Source organism: Rosa rugosa, chromosome 4 (assembly GCF_958449725.1).
Source record: "Rosa rugosa chromosome 4, drRosRugo1.1, whole genome shotgun sequence".
Classification (NCBI taxonomy): Eukaryota; Viridiplantae; Streptophyta; class Magnoliopsida; order Rosales; family Rosaceae; genus Rosa; species Rosa rugosa.
The window spans coordinates 1,427,399-1,448,288 of NC_084823.1; the positions used below are offsets into that span (position 1 = coordinate 1,427,399).

A 20,890-nucleotide genomic window follows, 5' to 3' on the forward strand; every position below is an offset into this window, starting at 1 on the left:
AAAGTACTAGTTCTAATGTTACAAGGAATACCAATCCGTGTAGGATTGGGAAATCTAGAACATTCTCCCCTATTCCTATTCCTAGTTTGATAAGGCACACTAAACTTGATTTTCCTTCAACAATTCTTACCATTCCAAAGATTGACTAAGCCAGCTAGACTCCGCAGAGGCGGCGTCCTCAACTTCTGTCAGCCCAGTCGGATGATCCACCCCTACTATGCTGGAAAACAATTTAGCATCTTGCTCATAGAGTAGACGAATTCCACATTTCTGGACCACCATGGATGGATTGGTGGTTTCAAATATAGCCTTCACCACAGTTGATTTATTTAACTCCCCGTATGGAACCTTCCGATGAGGTATATGGAAAATCACAAGCAGATGAGAACTTGATCCTAGGGGGCGCGCTGAGACGCGGAACACATATGGTTTCAGACGCATAACATCAGTTTCCAATGTTATTTGATACGAGTAATTAAGAAAATCAGGATCCGGTTCAATAAGGGAGAGAGCAGTATGCCCCTTGACTGAGAATATAGCACACGCGGCTAATCCCACCCACTCGTTGTCATCGGCCAGATTTTGAGGTATCGGGATTGATATTTCATTTCTGGTGGATATGGTGCCGAACCACTCTGGAATTTCATCTCTAGGATCTACGCCACTGAAATCTGACCGGAAACGCTCCTGCAACGTAGAACACAAAAGCATCGTTAATTAGTACTGGTATAAGAAAAATGATGGATATGTAGATATACGCTCCGTTTTTGTTATGAGAGAGAGATACTACTTGGTTTAGAAACGCTAGATTTGTCACTGGCAATTGATCAACTTGCTTCCCCTCTGTATTCTCATGTGTCAAACTCAGGTTTATAGATTCCCTCCCATTTTTCGAAACAACTAGCATATTGGAACCTTGTGAGACTTCAAGTGCTGAAGAATTGAGGGAATTGACAATTGTCACTCCCGACTCCGGTGAATTCAATACTTTGATTTGATTTGGGTAATCCTTCAGTGAAGTACAATCTTGTGCATACACGCGTTGAAGACTTAACGGAAGCTTCTTCGGCAGCAATTGAAGCTGTCTGCAATTCCTCAAGTCCAGAGTGCGGAGCTTTGAGAGTTGAGAGATACTTTCAGGTAATCGCACAAAGCAATTACCACTTAAATCTAACAATGTTAAGGAGATTAGGCTGCTAGACTCATTGAGAAATGCTCCATCCATTAGATTGCAATAACTCAAGTCTAGCTCTATCAAATTCGATAACGAAGCCAGAACTTTGCATGATTCTGGAGCTAGACATGTACATCCTTGGCAGGATATATACTTCAAATTCTTCATGCCTAGAATGAAAGATAACTCCCTTATGGAAGTTCCACCAATTGCAAGCGTCTCCAGACATTTCATACCATTCAGATTCTCGGGTATCTCATCAATTTTGGAGCAACCAGTTAGAAAGAGACTTTTCAAAGATGTCACGCACCCAATGGTATGGGGAAGATGCAAAAGGTTTTTACAATCTGTCAGATTCAACAGGGCAAGACCAGTCAAGCGTTCAATTGATGGAGACAATTCCTCAATGCTGGTCCCATCCAAATGAAGCTTCAGCAAGCTTTTCATATTTCCTTCAATTTCTGGAAACTTCTTCAGTCCTGAACAGAATGAAAGCCTCAATTTTTGAAGGGATTCCAAGGTAGTGAAAGGTGGAATGCTCTCAATAGACTTGCAATTTCTCATGTTCAAAGAGATAAGTTTCGTCAGAAATCCAATAGACGGGTGAATCTCCACCAACCTTGTGCAATCTTGAAGCACTAACTTTTCAAGATCAGGAACCTCCGTGAAGTCTGGAGTCGACATCAAGTGTTGTGAACCACTCAGATTTATAAGCCGTAGCATGCTCCATCCCTAGTATAATTTCAAAGATCATATTCACGTGATTTAAAATAATTATTACACATTCCTCTGTGATTCCAAATTACAGAAATTAGTAGAATTACTGAAAGGTTGACGTGAGAGTAATATTGTTCAATCTCAGTATGAGAATGCCATAATTTTTATGGATTGTGTGACTAAGGACGACCATGGACCTTATATATTTAGTTATGTAATTCAAAAGATGATTACTATTGTGACCTCCAAATTTGCTCATTTGACCTCTATATCTTTTAAATTATTGAATTACATATATATATATATATATATATATATATATATATATATATATATATATATATCCTCTTGCATAATGACAATTATAGACAATGAATTATAATCAATTAATATTTTCTTTACAACCCTTTCCGCCTAGTTTTAACACAAATTAAAGACTAAGAAATTGTTCCAAAACTTTTATTGAGTTCCTAGTCTAGATTTCGTTTAAGGTCTGGTAGGAGGATGAGAGTTTTGTGCGGGAGACGGTAGTTTTTTTTCTTTTTTTCTTGCCTTCATGAGTTGCATGTTTCTTTCTTTGCATTTTTTTTTGTGTTCCGGGTTTTTTTTATTTATATCAATCTCTGTAATGTTTCATTTTTCAGAAGAATTAGAATCATAGGAATCATTGTCTAACCGTTTCGTTTATGACCTTTTGATCAATTTCTATGTTATGATCGTTTGATTCATGATTTAAAGTTTTAGAAATCTATTTTGGGCATTTTTTAGGTTTGCATGCAAAAAGAAAGAAAAAAAGAAAATAAGAAGCAAGGAATGGAGGTGTAGTCATTGAATTAGAGGTATAATGAGTATTTTATTGTCTTGTATGTAAATAGTATAACTAAGGTTTTTTGAGGAATTCAAACGGAGGTTTAGTGAGTAAATATTTGTATTTAAAAGCAAAAATGAGGTGTAGAGAGTATGAGAGGTCAAATGAGCAAATTTAGAGGTCTTAATAGAAACTCTCAATTCAAAAAAGAAAAAAGAAAAAAGCTTCTTCATCTTTCCTAATAGGGTTATTATTACAAATGGTACCTGAACTATACCTCAATCTTATCGATGGTACCTGAACTTCAATTTTGATCACAACCAGTACCCGAACTTTTCGATTTCATTTTAAATGGTACCTAAGGCCACATTCGGTAACTATTCCGGCCAAAAAAGCCAAATCTAAAAAAAAAAAAAAAAAAAAAACAAGTTCAAGGCAAGTCTATTACCAAAAAATCATCACTATATATGATTGCAACCCTTGAAATCATCAAAAATCATCACTATGATTGCCTCCCATGCCGTTTTTAGTCGGAATAGTGACCGGAGGTGGCTCTAGGTACCATTTAAAATGAAATCGAAAAGTTCGGGTACTGGTTGTGATCAAAATTGAAGTTCAGGTACCATCGATAAGATTGAGGTATAGTTCAGGTACCATTTGTGATAATAACCCTTTCTAATAAATGATAGAAGAATCTAAAATATCAGTGTTATACTGTTATGCATAAAATTAATTATGATCTTACTTTTTTTCCCCTCCATAGTTGTTCGATGCGGCTGAAATACAAGTGAACTTCAACAAGTTTATCCGGTTGAAAGTCTGACGGAAAAGAAACCAAAGGACACTCATGCCATTCAAGATACTGTAACTCATTAGAAAGATATCTGATGTTTCCGGTACACTTCAAATTCCAAATCTTGAGCAACCTTAATCTGTCCATTTTTGGGAAGTCATTATCAATTGAGTGACCAACATTGTCTCCCGTTGGACATTGGAGGGATATGCTTTGAACTGCACTCATCGCCTAATAACAAAGAGCAAAATAGTTATTGTGCAAGATAGACCATAATAATAACAAAAAAAAAACAATAAATGACTTTCAGCACTTAGCTCTTTCATTACCTTGCTCTGACTAAGTACATGGATGATTTCATTGGGAAGCCACAACCTGCTACGTTTTTCAGGCTCTTCACGGCATTTTTGGCGAACAATTTCCCGACCCAATTCTTGTACCAAGTCATGCATCCCCAATTTTCTTCCAAACAGAGTTACCAAAGATTTCTCTATGAGAACTGCTATATCAATGTCCGGACAATGGTCACTACCTTGTAGTATTCTTGTTACAAGATCTATGTACCCCCCTTTAAAGAAACATGCGATGTCCAAAAATATCTCCTGTTCGGTTTCTTCTAATCCATCAAAACTAACTTTAAGAACATCAATAATCCCTTTTGGAGGATTTTTTTTAAGTCTCTCCAACGCACTAGACCATAATTTTACACATCTACCACGAACAGAGGAACCCAAAACTTTAATAGCTAATGGAAGGCCATTAGCATATTTCAAAAATTCCTTGGATAGCTCGAGAAAATCTTCCCCAACCGGTTGGTCTTTCTTAAAGGCTTTCATACGGAAGAGCTCAAGAGCTTCAGCATCAGTTAATGGATTCACCTTATATACTTTATCTCCTTCAACTGCACTGAGCAAATGTTCATCTCTAGAAGTTATGATGATTCTACTTCCTGGACCAAACGATTCCTTATCACACAACGCTTCCAATTGTTCTTCTTGGTCCACATCATCAAGAATAATAAGCACCCTTTTAGTAGATAGTCTATGCTTAATTATGTCTTTTCCCATTTTAGTGTACTGTACCTTGTCATTACTATTCAGCAAGTTCAAGAGAAGTTTCTCTTGTAAATGAACCACACCTTGCTTTTCAGTTACCTCTCTAACATTCTCAAGAAAGCTGCAACCTTCAAACTGAGCCCGTACCCTTTCAAAAACCACTTGTGCTGTTGGAAGTATAGGATCAGCTGTCAACATTGGCTGCTGTCAATGTTGGCTGGCTGCTGCATTCACATATGCATTTACACATGTTGTATTTAGTTGATGTCAACATTGGTTGGCTGCAGCAATTAGTTCATGCATTCACACATGCATTAATTGTTTGTAAGATGCCTATATAAAGCTAGGATGTTGTATCATCTTCATATCTGAAAATAAGATCAAGAGGAAGACATTCTTCCTCTCATATTTCATCCTCTCATACTTCAATATGGTATCAGAGCAGAAATCCTCATAGGACCTGCATCTATATTGTTCCTACAAGACTCTTGTAGTCCTCTATCATCCTCATTAAGATGACAAAAGGAGAAGGTTCCCTCGTTGCAAAGATAGAAAGCCCAGAAGGGAATCCAAATCAGCGTCTGTGCTCAGTGCTTCTAAATGAGTTCAACTACCTTCCTTGGTCAAGAGCCATCACTCTAGCCCTTGGTGGAAGATCAAAGCTCAGCTTCATCAACAACAAAAGCAAGATCCCAGATGCCTCATCATCTGAATATGAAAGTTGGTTATCCAACGATCAACTTGTCATGTCATGGCTCCTTAATTCAATGGAGCCAAAACTTGCAGAAATCTTCAGTTATTCAGAGTCATCTCGACATCTTTGGGATGCTGTCAAAGACATGTATGGCAACCTAAACAATGCAGCAAGAGTGTTCCAACTCAAAAAGGATCTTGCAGGGATTCAACAAGGTAATCTCTCATTTGTTCAACATCTTGGCAACCTAAAGGCCCAGTGGAATGAACTTGATATGTATAGGCCTCACACCACTGATGCCACCATATTGTTGAAACGAGCTGAAGAAGATAAAATATTCCAATTGCTTGCAAGTCTGGGGTCTGAATATGAGGATCTCAAAAGCCATCTTTTGATGACCCCGGAGCTTCCTTCGTTCGCAACAGTATGCAACTCCATTCAACGTGAAGAAGTGTGCAAAAGGGTGATGAATGTGAACACCAATATTAGAGGGTCAGAAGCTAGAGCATTTGCTGCAAACAAAAGTGTCACAAGCGACAGAACATACAAGGGCAAGAGGCTAGATCTAAAGTGCACACATTGTGAAGGCATTGGACGAGCTGGTATAGGCCACATAAGAGAGATCAGTTGGATATTGCATCCAGAACTGAAACCTAAGTTCAATGAGGAGCAGAAGAATCAAAGAGGCACCACTCAAAGAAGCTCTTACATCTCTAATCCAAAGGGAAACCTCAGCAACACTTCTGAAGGTATGATGAACTTCACATCCAATCCAATAAGTCTTATAAATGAGTTTGCTACATATCTTGAAAAGAAGCAAGGCAGTTTAGAGAGAAATGAAAATGGAAGCACAACTGCTATGCTTGGAAAGTTTGCTGGTTTTTTGGCGAAATCAAACATGGCTTCTTCAGAGGATATACCAGGTATTATTTGTGCCATTTCTACTGCTTTAGATGTCAGTAAGAATCATGATTTTTGGATAGTGGATTCAGGTGCCTCAGATCACATGACAAACAATTCTTCCATATTACATGAGTTTGAAATCTTGTCAAAACCTTCACATGTCTCAATTGCAAATGGCAACAATGTTCCCATCTTAGGAAAAGGAAAATTAAAGCTTTTTTCTGATAGCATCGAGTCATTTGTATTATTTGTACCCTCATTTCCATTCCAACTCTTGTCTGTAGGAAGGTTAACAAACTTATTGGATTGCCTAGCTATTTTCTCTCCTCATAATGTTGTTTTTCAGGATCGAGTGTCCAAGAAGAAGATTGGTGAAGGGTTCTTTCTAAATGGCTTGTACTACATATCAAATTCATCAAGCTTTTCAAAGTGTTTTCTAACAGAGTCCAAATCTGCAATACAGCAACAATTGTGGCATAAACGCCTAGCCCATCCTTCCTTTAATGTTTTGTCAATGTTATTCCCTAATTTTTGTAAAGTCTCCCATAAGTGTGAGACATGTCATATGTCAAAATTTACTAGATTGCCTTTTCAAATCTCTCAATCCAGAGCAACTCAGCCTTTTGAAATTATACATTCTGATGTTTGGGGACCAGCATCCCTAGAATCATTTGATGGCTATAGGTTTTATGTCACCTTTATTGATGATTTTACTCGAACCACTTTTGTGCATCTTTTGAAATTCAAGAGTGAAGTCTTCAAGTGTTTCCAAGATTTTCATAACCTTGTCACAAATCATTTTTCATCAAAAATTTGCATTTTAAGGTCAGACAATGGCACTGAATACACATCCAAAATCATGACTGATTATCTTAGTGCTCAAGGGATTATTCATCAAACCAGCTGTGTGGGAACACCACAACAAAATGGTATTGCAGAACGCAAAAATAGAGATTTACTTGAGAAGGCTAGGGCCTTAATTCTTCAAACAAATGTTCCAAAAAAATTCTGGTCTCAAGGAATTCAAACTGCAGCTTACATCATCAACAGATTGCCCAACAGTGTGTTAAATTTCAAATCTCCTTTTGAAGTTATAAAAGGTCGAAAAGTTGACATAACACACCTTCGAGTATTTGGCTGTACGTGTTTTGTACATGTTCAGTCAAATCACCGAGATAAGTTTGATCCTAGAGCTGTCAAATGTGTGTTCCTCGGGTACTCATCTACCCAAAAGGGATACAAGTGTTACAATTCACAGACCAGAAAATTGTTTGTTTCAAGGGATGTTCGTTTTGATGAGTCTGCCTCTTTCTTTCAGTTATCTGACAATGAACCTCAGGGGGAGCATATTTGTGACTTGTTTCCCACTCCAATTCTTGTTGAAGCTGCAATAGGCACTCCTAGTTCACCACAACTAGTTCAACAATTTGCAAACACTGAAGAGGTGCCGACAGAGTCCAATACTCAAGATGATCAACAAGAAGTTGTACCAAACACATCTCAACCTCGAAGAAACCCACCAAGGATGAGACATCCACCACCAAGACTTCAGGACTATGAGACTTACACACCACGTTATCCTCTTGCACAAGTTGCTCATTCCATCAATACCTCCTCTTCTCATAGTGCTTTCCTCATCAAGATTTCCAAAGAAACTGAACCAAGGAATTTTGAAGAAGCAAATCAGTCACCCATTTGGAAGAAAGCTATGCATGATGAACTCAAAGCCCTTGATGACAACAGAACTTGGAGTATAGTCAAACTTCCCAAAGGCCAGAAAATTGTAGGGGCAAAATGGATTTACAAAATCAAGTTCAACTCCGATGGTTCAATTGAGCGGCACAAGGCAAGGTTAGTTGCTCGTGGCTTCACTCAAACCTTTGGTGTTGATTATAAAGAGACTTTTGCTCCAGTTGCTAAAATGAACTCAGTTCGAGTTTTGTTATCTGTTGCTATAAATTGTGGCTGGTCTCTATACCAAATGGACGTCAAGAATGCATTCTTGCACGGAGATCTAGAAGAAGATGTGTATATGAGATTACCTCCTGGTCACCCACGTGAAAGCGAAGCTGGAATGGTGTGCAAACTTCACAAGACCTTATATGGTTTGAAACAATCCCCACGTGCTTGGTATTCCAAACTGAGTTCGGTCCTTCTTGCCTCAAGCTTTAAGCGAAGTCATGCAGACTCCTCCTTATTTGTTCGACGTGGCAAGGCTGGCACGTTGGTTGTTCTAGTATATGTGGATGACTTAATCATCACTGGAGATAATGTGGATGAGATTAAGTCTCTCAAGTTAGCCTTGCACAACACCTTTGCCATCAAAGATCTTGGACCATTGAAGTACTTTCTGGGAATTGAAATGGATCACTCCTCGAATGGTATGTTCTTAAATCAACGTAAATATGTTGTTGATCTTCTTGATGAGGTAGGAATGAAGGAGAGTAAGCCTGCACGCACTCCTCTTAGTAGCAGACTTAAAATAGATGTTGAAGGAGAGCCTCTCTCGGATATTTTTGTTTATCAACGTCTTGTGGGTAAGCTCATCTATCTCACCATTACAAGACCAGATATCACTTACGCTGTGAGTTTGGTTAGTCAATTCATGCACTCTCCTACAACTCATCATCTACAAATTGTCAAAAGGATTCTTCGCTACTTAAAGGGCACAGTTGATCGAGGAATTATTATGAAGAACAATGGTCACTTCAACCTTGTGGGCTACTCAGACTCTGACTGGGCAGGCAATTCCATTGATCGAAAGTCTACAACTGGGTATTGTACCTTCATTGGAGGCAATCTAGTTACCTGGAAAAGTAAGAAACAAACGGTGGTTGCTCGTTCTAGTGCCGAAGCTGAGTATCGTGCCATGGCATCCATAGCTTGTGAACTCATATGGTTAAAGACATTGTTGGGTGACTTAGGCATTATATGCCCTGCACCCATAACTCTACATTGTGACAACCAGGCTGCCATGCATATTGCAGCCAATCCTGTCTTCCATGAACGCACCAAACATATTGAAGTAGACTGTCACTTTGTTCGAGATCAGGTTCAGTCTAAGCTTATTGAAACAGTATACACACGATCATGCGATCAACTAGCAGATATTTTTACGAAGATTCTCGCTTCCGCTCAGTTTGACCGTCTGCTTTCCAAGCTTGGCTCAAGGGACTTCCCTGATCCAGCTTGAGGGGGAGTGTTGGAAGTATAGGATCAGCTGTCAACATTGGCTGCTGTCAATGTTGGCTGGCTGCTGCATTCACATATGCATTTACACATGTTGTATTTAGTTGATGTCAACATTGGTTGGCTGCAGCAATTAGTTCATGCATTCACACATGCATTAATTGTTTGTAAGATGCCTATATAAAGCTAGGATGTTGTATCATCTTCATATCTGAAAATAAGATCAAGAGGAAGACATTCTTCCTCTCATATTTCATCCTCTCATACTTCAATATGTGCAATAGTTGTCTTACCGATACCACCGATACCACAAATTCCTATGATACGAACATCAGGACACCCAATGTCTAAGTATGAAAGTATTTCATTCAGGTGAGAATCCATCCCAAATAAACCCTTAGATATTGGGATTATTTGATTTAACTCGGTGAAAATCTTTCCAACAATTTCTTGAATGACTTTGGATTCGTACCTGTAAAGTTATGCAATATTCTTAAATATGTTATGTGTATAAGATATAAAGCAAGTAAGCAACAATTAGATAAAGATGTGGAACATTACATAATGCCAATCTATTTCTTCATTCTGAAATTTCAATGAGAAGAAATAGTAATTCAATTTAGTTCTACGCATTAATAGTTTTTGAGACAGATATAATACAGACTAGCTCTGCTTTTGGTTAACGAATTCTCAATCACTAAAACATATGAAATCACAAGTGGCGACCTGGCGCAATAGAAAAGTTCATCCCAAATATTATCCACTGTAGTATAGCTAGATACACGGAATGCTTACCCATTTTGCAGATGCCATCCAGAGAGATTGCCAACTTCAGCAAGAGCGTCTTTCCACCTCTGCAATTTGTCTGGATTGCCTCCAAACCGCTCTTGATGCTTCTCAAATGCTTTCCCAAAGTGCTTCCCAGTTTGTCTTCGTACATCAGATGGATCAACATGGTAGAACACTGGAAGGACTGTTTGTCCCATGGCTCTCCTGCATTCAGCTACTTTTGCAAGCTCATCCAAACACCACGAAGAATCGGCGTAGTTCTGAGAAAACACCACAATTACATATCTTGACTCTTCAATTGCTTCCAAGAGATTTGGACCAATTGATTCCCCTTTGTTAAGTTCTTCATCATCTCTAAATGTGTATATTCCTTTTTGTTTGAGAGCGACATAAAGATGGTCTGTGAAATTTGTGCGCGTATCTGTACCTCTGAAACTGAGGAGCACATCGTATGCCATTGAAGAAGAAGAAGAAGAAGGAAGATCTACTATGGTAGTCATTGAAGAAGTTTAGAATGCTGCTGGTCTCTGTTTAGGACGAATGAAAATAACACTTCCTTTTATAGGGATACGGGTAACACCTCACAGCTTTTGACCAATATTAAAAACAAAAAGATGTTTGGTAGTGGAGGTTGCTTTGCACACGCACGATGAAGCAAATGACGACCTCATTTTTCTCTCTCTCGTTATTCTTATGCTTTACGTAAATGGGTTATGGGTTGATGCGAAACCAACTTTTTCATTGAAAATCTTCTTCAATGTGGTCTTGCAATGGGGCATTATTTTATTAAAAAAAATGTATATAAGAGTTCTCATTTGTCAAAGCTGGGTTGTGAATTTCACATTAACTTTAAACTGCTTTAAATTGTTTTTTTTTTTTTTTTGACGATCAACCTTTAAATTGCTTTTGACTAGATGGCCTCATAAAAAAATATAATAGAGGTATTCCACGCTATACTCCTGAATTTTTTAAACCCAAAATTAAACTGCCAGGGAGCTTGCATATGGAGTTTAATATTCTTATATAAGGATCCGGGAAAATCTTGTAGTGCGGCATTATTTTGTTAAAAAACTGTAGGGATATAAAAGTGGGTCTCATTTATCAAAGCTAGGGTGTGAATTTCACATTAACTTTAAATTACTTTTGACTGGATGACCACATAATTGATTAGATTCGTCATGGTACGTGGTGCTTCGTCGGCATTTCCACGCTATGCTCCATCAAGTTTCGACTTTCGATCAATTATTTCCTCTTTTTCTTTTGCAACGTTCCTCTACAGACTTCAACTTTTTAATGCAAGTTCCCACCATTTTCGAACACCCTCCATCTTCTTCCTTTCTTTGGTGGAAAGTCACCTGCATCTTTTATGGATGTATGGATTGGGTTCACGAAACTTCCAAGTAATTTTCTACTTTAAAATTACATTATTTATAAAATAATAATTTGATGTGAGCATGCTATTTTTAAAGTAGACGCCAATCATACTACAAAAAAAAAAATCGGAAACAAAGAGCTAGATGTCTCACTTCACCATGAAAAGAGTATCAAAGAATTTAATTGTGATATGAAGAACCGTACACGTGATATTAGTTGCAACATATTCTAACTTTTGCGATGTTATCTAGAGCTTTCATAAAACCTACGTAAAATTATATAGGTACAATTCTTGTACATGTCTTATTAGCATTCCCATACAAGGCTATCACAAAGTCCCTTTTCTAATGGAGAATCACAGTTAAATGCATCTGCATATGCATGGGATTGCAACTCCCAGACTCGGCCAGAGTTGAGATTCCTTTTGTTACTTAGACAAGCTCTAATGGCGAATTCGTTGTTTATCCCAAACAACTACTTCGTCATACCTCCTCCTCCTCGCTTTTCTGCTTCCTCTTTCTCCTCAAAACCCATTGCTCCTCCTCCTCAACCTCTTCTAGGCTTTTTAGTCAACAACTCTTCCCCCACAGTTTTACACAGCCGCAGCACCAGCAGGCGCACCTCGTTTTTTCAAATCTCATCTTTCTGCTCGGGGCTCTGTTCCTCCAGTATGTACGCTTTGATCAATCTCTCTCATCTCTAAATTTTTATGCTTTCGATTATTTTCGTGAATTTGTTGCCGTAATTCATGTCGGGATTTTGGGAAAATGGTCATGGGTTTAACTTTAAGCTTAGTTTTGGTCAGTGGCGGAGGGAGGAATATATATGTATGGGGGCAAAAAAATTTAACCAAACACCAAAAGACCATTGATGAACCAAAATGGCAAAATACATCCCCTGTATTTGGTTGCAATCAGTGCATATAACTGCCATATAATACACAAATATGATTCGCATTATACAAAAAAGACTTGAGCTATTTCCTAGCACAAAAGACAATTAATATTTCCTAACAAAATAGAAACAATACTGCTCAAGTCATCTATAGCTGTCCACGACGAGGAGCCATCTTTTGGAATCGTTGAATTATAGGCTCATTGTCAATGGCATTGAATATATCTTTCTCAAGGTATACCGTTAAGCTATCATTCAACCACTGATCTCCCATTCGATTTCGCATTCGATTTTTTATGATGTTCATGGCAGAAAATGCTCTTTCAACTGTGGCTGTTGCAACTGGAAGTACTAGTGCCAAGGTTATGAGTAGATAGACAAATGGATATATCTTGTGCTTTCCTGTCTCGACAAGTTTCTGTGCTAGAGAAGAAATTCCTTGCAAGTCTTGAAACTTTGTGTTAGATTGCATATCATCGATATAAATATCAAGCTGAGATTGTAGTACCAACAAATCTGATGCAGAAAAATCATCCGGATAAAATTGAGCAAGAAGCATCAAACGTTGCTTGTTGAAAGCAGAAAATGAATGATTCGGACGTAAACATGCCAAACAAAGGAGTAGCTCAGTATTAACCTCATTGAAACGATTGTTTAACTCTTGAAGTTGGAGATCTATCACAGCACAAAAGAAATCAAAGCGATAAAAGTGCAGATTTGTGATTTCTGGACTTTTGCGTTTTGATTTCCATTTACATAGATGTTGATCACTCATGTTGGGAACCATAATATTTTCCTTGCCACAAAAGACAACAACCTGCTCTAGTAAAGAATCCCATCCATTATCCCTCATATCTTGCAATTTTCTCTTGCAAATTTTCACTAAATCCATTGCATTTACTATATCTTGATCATCTTTTTGCAAGGCTTGTGACAACTCATGACTAATTCCAAGTACAATCCTCATCAAGTGCAGACTAAATATGAAATCAAAAGATTGCAATAACCCCAATGAAATAAATGCATCATGTTTCTGATCAGAACCTACTTTGTCAAATGCAATTTCATCTAGCACATCAATTATGGGAGAGAACATGGCAGTAAAGTTTATGAGCGTACCATAATGTGAGCTCCAACGTGTATCGGCTGAACGCTTAATCTCAATTTCTTGATTTAAGCCTCTTCCACTTGAAAGTTCTCCAACTTTCAATGCTTGAACAACTTTGAGAGACTGCTTTTCTCGAAGAATATCACGTCGTTTAGAAGATGCACCAACAATATTTACAACATGACCAACTGATGTGAAGAAGGCACCTACAATGCTATGTTTCTTTGCTACAGCCACCAAAGCTAACTGAAGCTGATGTGCAAAACAATGGACATAGAAAGCAGAGGAATTCTCCTTCAAAATAAGTGTCTTTAAGCCATTAAGTTCCCCACTCATATTACTGGCTCCGTCGAAACCCTGACCACGTAAACTTGATATGCTTAAACTGTGTTTACAAAGCAATGCATCTATAGCTTCTTTAAGTGTAATGGCAGTGGTATTGGCAACATGTTCAATGCCAATGAAACGTTCAATCACAGAACCATTCTTATCCACATAACGAAAGATAACAGCCATCTGTTCTTTTATAGAAACATCCCTAGCTTCATCAACTAGAATAGAGAATAATGCATTATCCATGTCTCTAATTATAGCATTTGTGGTTTCAACTGCAGCAGCATTTACTATGGCTTTTTGAATCATTGGTGATGTCATTTTGAGGTTTTCTGGAGCATTTTTCAATGCAACAGCTCTAACTTCTTCATCATGATCAGCAAGAAATTGCAAAAGCTCAAGAAAGTTACCTTGATTGCTTGAATTGTCTGACTCATCATGGCCTCGGAATGCAAGGCCTTGTCTTAGAAGAAACCGAATGCAATTAACTGATGCAGTGAGTCGAATTCGATAATCTGTTCTGGATTGCTTAGCATTCTTGTGGATGATATTTCGAATGTGTTGTCCTTCATTCATCAAGGCTTCACACTTATTGAAAGCTTGATTATGAGCACTATTATGGTCTCCAACATGATCATATAATCTTTCTTTCTTCCTCCAATTTCGAAAACCATCACTAGTAAATGCATCACCACCTGCTTGTTCTCCGATATTTGCTTGAAATAGGTAGCAGCACAAACAATATGCACGATCTTTGTTTATACTATATTCCAACCAATTTGGAAAATCATCGAACCAAGCAGATATAAACCTTCGTTTCGAAGCTCCACACTTGGTTTGAAGAAATTTGTGTTCCCTGGGCTGACAAGGACCCCTTTGCAGATATTCTCTTCGAACTTGGTCTCGAATGTTCGGATCGTAATCTGAAATTCTGGTTCGTAATCCAGGATCTGAAGGAAGATCTGCCAAGTTTATTTCTACCCGAACACGACTATTCTTTGACATTACACTATCTTCAGGGGGTGGTAGCATGTCTGATTTTCTTTTAAAGAATCTTTCCATGACTCTTTCACACAATTTACAACTACATTAGATGATTAAAGTGTAAGTAAAATTGTTTGAAAACTAAGAAACGATCAATATAGTAAATAATCATATGTAATCTAGCAAAAATATTAGTATATGCTTATAGAGTTCCACACTTCGATCCTTCCAGGCATGCAAAAAGAAAAGAGATCAAAACAATGGCAATAAAATCTTTCAACACAAAAACAGAGTTACAGAGCAATCAAATTATATTATCAACATCATAACATGAATCCATGAATCCATGATATTGATGATAGAACATCAAGTCATCAATTCATCAATTCACATTAATTGCTCTCAACAAGTCTACACAAGAACAGAGCCACAGAGGAGAAGAAAAACAGTAAAAAAGAAACAAAAAAATTAATCAACCTAAGTGTTGGCTTTGGTAGTTGAGTTTGATCAACAAAGAGATATTGATATATGGGGTTTGAGAAAAGAAGCCATCGCAGCAACTAGAAAGCCAGAAATATCAGTTGGTACTTGGTTATTGACTTTGAGTGCAGATTGCTGGCTTTGGTAATTGGTACTTGGTAGTTGAGTTTGAATATATAAGGTGAATGGGGTTGCACACGAAGCTACGTGCTCCCCTTTTTCTTGTTTTTTCCGTCAGTTTGTGCCTTTGTAGGAGACTGGGAGTTGTGTCACTTGTGTGTTGTGGGCCTGTTGATATCATGATATGCTTAGAAGGTTTGTGGGCTTTCAAGTTTGAATTGTGCCGTATATGATACTATATGGGAACACTAAACACAATATATGATATATATAAACAATATATATGGCCACTTGATGGGGGCAAAATGTATACTCGGGAGCCAAATGTCAAAATCTCAGTGGGGGCAGTGGCCCCCGCTCGTCCTGAACTGCCTCCGCCCCTGGTTTTGGTGCAACGGATGTGTTCAAGATGCTTGCTTTAGTTGAATAAGCCTGACCCACTACTTTGTTTTCGGTCATATTCCCGTTGTGTAGATATCGAACGATTTTGGTAAAAAAAGAAAGAACTCAATTGCATTATTGGAATGGTGGCTGATAATTAAGGGTGTGATGTGAATGAATGAATATATATAGAAGGTAGAGCATTCCCTTTGGTTTTGCTAGCTTTAATACCTTGGCAGTTGATGGGACTTGTAGCTGAAATTATTCGTACTGAACTCAAAGTTTTAACTTAAGTTGCAGACTTTGGTCGGCGAAACATTCTAGGTATTCAACCCTTCTTATAAGATCAGGGAAATGTTCAGTGTTTTAGTTCATTCAAGCGGCTTCATACCTTCCTGTTTCCTGTTGAACAAAACCTACTAGGAAATCCTTGAGACCAATGCATTTAAACAATAAGCCTCTCATTTCCCTTCAATCAATAGTGAATAAGTCCAACCAAGTGGCACTGTAGTAAGCAACTAAGCATTACAATTTCAGACTTAAACTCGTTTAGACCCTTGAAAGCCACAGGCTGTTTATACTAGGTTAAATCTCAATGCAGTTTCTACACCTTCCATATTTATATCTCAGTAATTTGTGCAAGTCATGAGTCCACATTTCAAACTTACATATGTATACTTCATTCGATCTTTTCTGTTTATACTTCATTTTGATATTTTCATATGGATTCTCACTCGTACATGAAATACATATGCATTTTATTTCTAGGTGAATGCAGAAGAGGATAATGTAGATTCTAGTGGAGCAGGTCAACAACATTGCCCAGTTTGAGGACCCTCCTTAAAGTTTACAAGGATGCTATTTTCAATGAAGATGAAAAGACTGTATCCGAAATTGAGGCAAGGATAGAAGTAATAGAAAATAAGCAGAATGAACTAGTCCAGAAAGTATCATCTATATCTGCAGAGGTAACAGGGAAGGAAAAGCTTATCCACTTGCAAGCAGATTTTGATAATTGTAGAAAAAGATATGAGAAAGAGAGACTTACCGTGAGGACTGATGCTCAAGGAGAAGTAATTGAGAGCCTTTTGCCCATGGTTGACAATTTTGAAAGAGCAAAACAACAATTTAGACCTGAAACTGAAAAGGAGAAGAAGATTGATACAAGTTACCAAGGTATATACAAGCAATTTGTTGAGATTATGAGGAGCTTGCGGGTGGCCTCTGTGCCCACTAAGGGAAAACTCTTTGATCCTTCGGTAAGTGACAGCTTTTGGTTCAACGTATATTCTAGATATTTAATTATGCCTCATTGCTTACTTCTTTGCTTGCTTATCCATTGTGGTGAACCAGTTGATGAACAGAAAGAAATCTTAAAAACAAATCCTGATTATGTTTACTTTTTGACGATTAAATAATGGATCTTTTCTATGATGACCATGATTCACACGCAATGTACGTGTGTTTCTAGCCCTAATTACCTTGAAATTAGCGAATGCTCAAGCATTATTTCGTAGTATTACTTTGTTTTCTTCATTTGTAGGAAATTATGGTCAAGAGAGGGAAAAAATGAAACAAAGAGAGAATTTGAGCAAAAAGTCAACTCCGACTAAAGGACGAAAAGTCAACTGGTTGACCATCGGGTCAACCAACAACTTGGCCCAATAGCAAGAAGTTCAAGGCCCAAGACCAAAGATGCACACAAGTGAAGACCCAAGCCCATTTGTATTGCATCTTTGTATTTAAATTTCAAATTCAAAATTGATGTAATGACAATAATAATTAGTGGACTACACACTTCACACACATGTGGATGGAGATATTTATTTGTGTTCACACTAGGCACACACACACTTACACTTTTGCCCTCCTACTTTGTTTATATTTTCCAAAATATTTTCTAAACTTCTAATTCTCTACTTTTTTATTAGGTTGTTTTAGTCTTTTCATTTTACCATTTTTCTACTTGTTTTTGAGCCCTTGGATCTAGGGTACAAGTCTAATCTTGACCATTGAATCCAAGGAGGTATTTAAGCACCTTTGCACACACATTTCACAAGCTCAAGACCCATTTTTCAGCACCCTAGGCCTTTTGGCCGAATTTGGGACTTCTCTCTCTTCTCACCTCTTCTTCTCTTCTCCATCCCCCATTCTTCACATGTAAGCTTGCACAAGGAGGAGGCACACATATTTCCGGTATCTAGGCCACCATCTCTACACCATGGCTTCATAAGGGTAGCAAGAGAAGCCATGAAGTTATGGCAATAGCTAGTGACAAGCTTTGCCTTAAATTTCATGGATTTCTCCTCTCTTTCCCTCTTCTCTCTCTCTCTCTTATTTCTTGCTTATGGTGTTGTTTGATGTGTATTGATATATACTTGTGTGTGACCTCTCATGGTTTTAGGGTTTTGAAACCCAAGTTTAGTTTTATATGGTTTTGTTGAGGAATTAATAAAATTGATGTTTATTCATATGATTTGTGTACTCTTGCTTTAATTTCTTCACTCTAGATGTATGGTTTAGGTTTTCCCCTCCTTAATCTATGTTTGGTGTGTTGGAATTGGAATATTAAATTGGGGAATTTATATTTCAATTTAAATTTTGGCATGAGTATGGTGGAATTAATTTGCCCATTGCATATCTCTATTTCCATTTGGATTTCTTAGATTGTGGTTCTCAAGTCACCCAATTTTGAGTATTATTACCCTTGATTGTCGGAATAGTATTCGGAATTGTTGGGTAGGGTAATTGTTATCACAAATACTCTTTTCGACCTTATTATTTGTGGTGATGGTTGCTAGAGTGTGTTACAATCGATTGTCGAAACATAAAGCATTTAGTTTTGAGCACTTATGGCCCTAACAAGGCATAAGGTTTGAGTCTAGTATAGGGTAGCCAAAAACTAAGTATTCTTTCTTCTTTTTGTTTTTACTTAGGGTTTGACTACTATTTTATGACAATCAATTTAGCTTTCTTTTCGACCTCTTAATGCTAAATGGAAATCCGACAAAACATTTGAAGCATCATTTGAATTAATCATCATCATTCCATGTGATTTTAGATTTTTGTGGTGAACCTTGAATTCCATGGTGACCCTTGGTGCGATGCATCTCATCCTTCTATCTATCTTATTTTTATGTCGTAGTTAGTTAGTTTATGTATCATTTATGAAAATCCAAAAACATTGTGACTTTCTCATTACCATTCATTTGTAAATCCATGTGGGCACGAGCATTACAAGCACTTTTGTGTGTTTCACGGCCCTATCTAGGCCTTGCTCAGTGCAAGGCCGTCTTTGTGACTTTGTGTGATGCAAAGTCATGCTTGAATGAGGCTTGGTGCCTTGTTTAGCATTTTTTTTTTTTATAGTTTTATTTGTTTGTGCAAGTGATTTCGGTGACCTAGAACCATAGGATTCTTAGCTAGTTTGTAATCCTTGAGGTACGATAAACCGAGACGTAAATACTTCCCATCTTTGATGACCGTGTTGATTGTTACGCAATATGCGAATGAAAAACGCTCAAATCAGACCAATTTTTACTTCATCATTGGGAAGGGTGGATGGGTTAGGATAATTAAGTGAATGCAAAAAAGAATGAAACAAGATTTATTGGATATTTCTTCTTACCTCCCCAGTTAACCTGAAGGTTTGCTTGGAGGAGCAATACAGCTCTCTTGCATGTCCTTTACCCTTTGAATTGTACCGATGGATAGAGAAGCTCTCTTCTTCTCTTCACTTTCCCTCTTTCAAAATTAGTGCCTCTGTTTTACCAGGGGTTAAAACATACTTGCACTGGAACTATTGTGTATGGTGACATGCTAATGAGGTTTTGCTATAGTGTAAAATATGAAACCCACAACTGAAATTTTATTGAATATCTAATCATAACAATTTTGGGACCAGATTAATTTACTTTCGAAAGCCTCAGTACACGCTCTATGTTTTGGGTAGTTTCTAGTCTCTATTTTTTGGACCCAAACAGAAAAGAACTTCCACAGCCTTTGATGAAAATTTTGCCTGGCTGTGTATGAGATTATAGGTTGGAGTTGGGTTTTCTCCATTTCATTAGTTAGTAATTTTAAGTGTGCAGTTCTCATTAGGAATCAAATGTAGAAGGTAACTAGGTTACATCAGCCTTTGAAATTGATTTTCGCACCAAGTGATCTGTCCAAATGTAGCCTTTACTTGTGTACCCCCCATATTTATTGGTTTGCATATTGATTTAGGGTTCAAGGGCAGTATATGTTCTCTTGTATTGAGGATTTTATGCTGTCTGATGACCAAAAGACATCAGACAATATATAGCTTCTTTTTTATGCTTTTGTTTTTGTTTCTGCCACCAATTAATATGAGCTTGTAGTAGTATATATGATTCATGTTGTACATATGAGTCATAGTATAAATGTCTCTATCATGTATACAATAGGTACTTGAGTGTATAATGTAGGTATTGTGACTTGTGTGACAAGCTTTATGCCAAAGGGCAACAAGCATGGCAATTATCATCATCACAACCACCATGTGGAGCTGCAGCTGTAAATGTAGTTGTTATCAAATTGAGTTACTCTTTGAGCTTTCACACTTGCAATGTATTCCTATAAATACCTCTTTGTATGAGATGAATAAACACACTTGAATCTCCATTCTCTCTGAAATTTTTACTCTCTCTCTCTGTGTATCAATATATACTTGTCCTTAAACACGTTATCAGCACGAAATTGCTCTAGAATTAGAATCGAAATTGAAAAGAGTAGAGGTAGTTCATAATCCGATAGAAATCATTTTTTCAAACTTACAAAAAACCTCCAAACCCTAGCTCATATCAAAGCCCTTGATCCAAGAAGCCCAGAACCGGTTTCAGAACCGCCAGAACCGGCCGGAAACAGCCTGAACCGGCCACCGGAAAAATTGAACCGCTGCCGAACCGCTGTCGAAGTCCTGCCGAGTCTTGCCGAGCATCTGCCGAGAGCTCCTGCCGAGACCTGCCGAAGCATCTGCCGAGACCTGCCGAAGCATCTGACGAGGACCTGCGCAGCAGCTGCCGAGCCACCTGCTGAGCATCTGCCGAGCTGCTGTCGACACATCTGTCGAGC

At 37.9% G+C, this 20,890-nt stretch overlaps 1 protein-coding gene and 1 pseudogene across 1 annotated transcript in view; one reads left to right on the plus strand and one right to left on the minus strand.

The window, feature by feature from the left end:
• LOC133743457 (TMV resistance protein N-like) overlaps positions 1–10,666 on the minus strand; it is an 18,777-nt gene extending 8,111 nt beyond the window's left edge. Inside the window, exons 1-6 of the mRNA XM_062171399.1 lie at positions 10,129–10,666; positions 9,608–9,805; positions 3,822–4,710; positions 3,445–3,723; positions 791–1,906; positions 131–687 (exon numbers count right to left, since the gene is read on the minus strand). Of these exons, the coding sequence (XP_062027383.1) occupies positions 131–687; positions 791–1,906; positions 3,445–3,723; positions 3,822–4,710; positions 9,608–9,805; positions 10,129–10,622 (3,533 nt within the window). The 5' untranslated portion in view covers positions 10,623–10,666. The remainder of the gene's footprint in view (positions 1–130; positions 688–790; positions 1,907–3,444; positions 3,724–3,821; positions 4,711–9,607; positions 9,806–10,128) is intronic.
• A 1,150-nt stretch (positions 10,667–11,816) lies between these two features.
• LOC133742677 (uncharacterized) overlaps positions 11,817–20,890 on the plus strand; it is a 43,797-nt pseudogene continuing 34,723 nt past the window's right edge.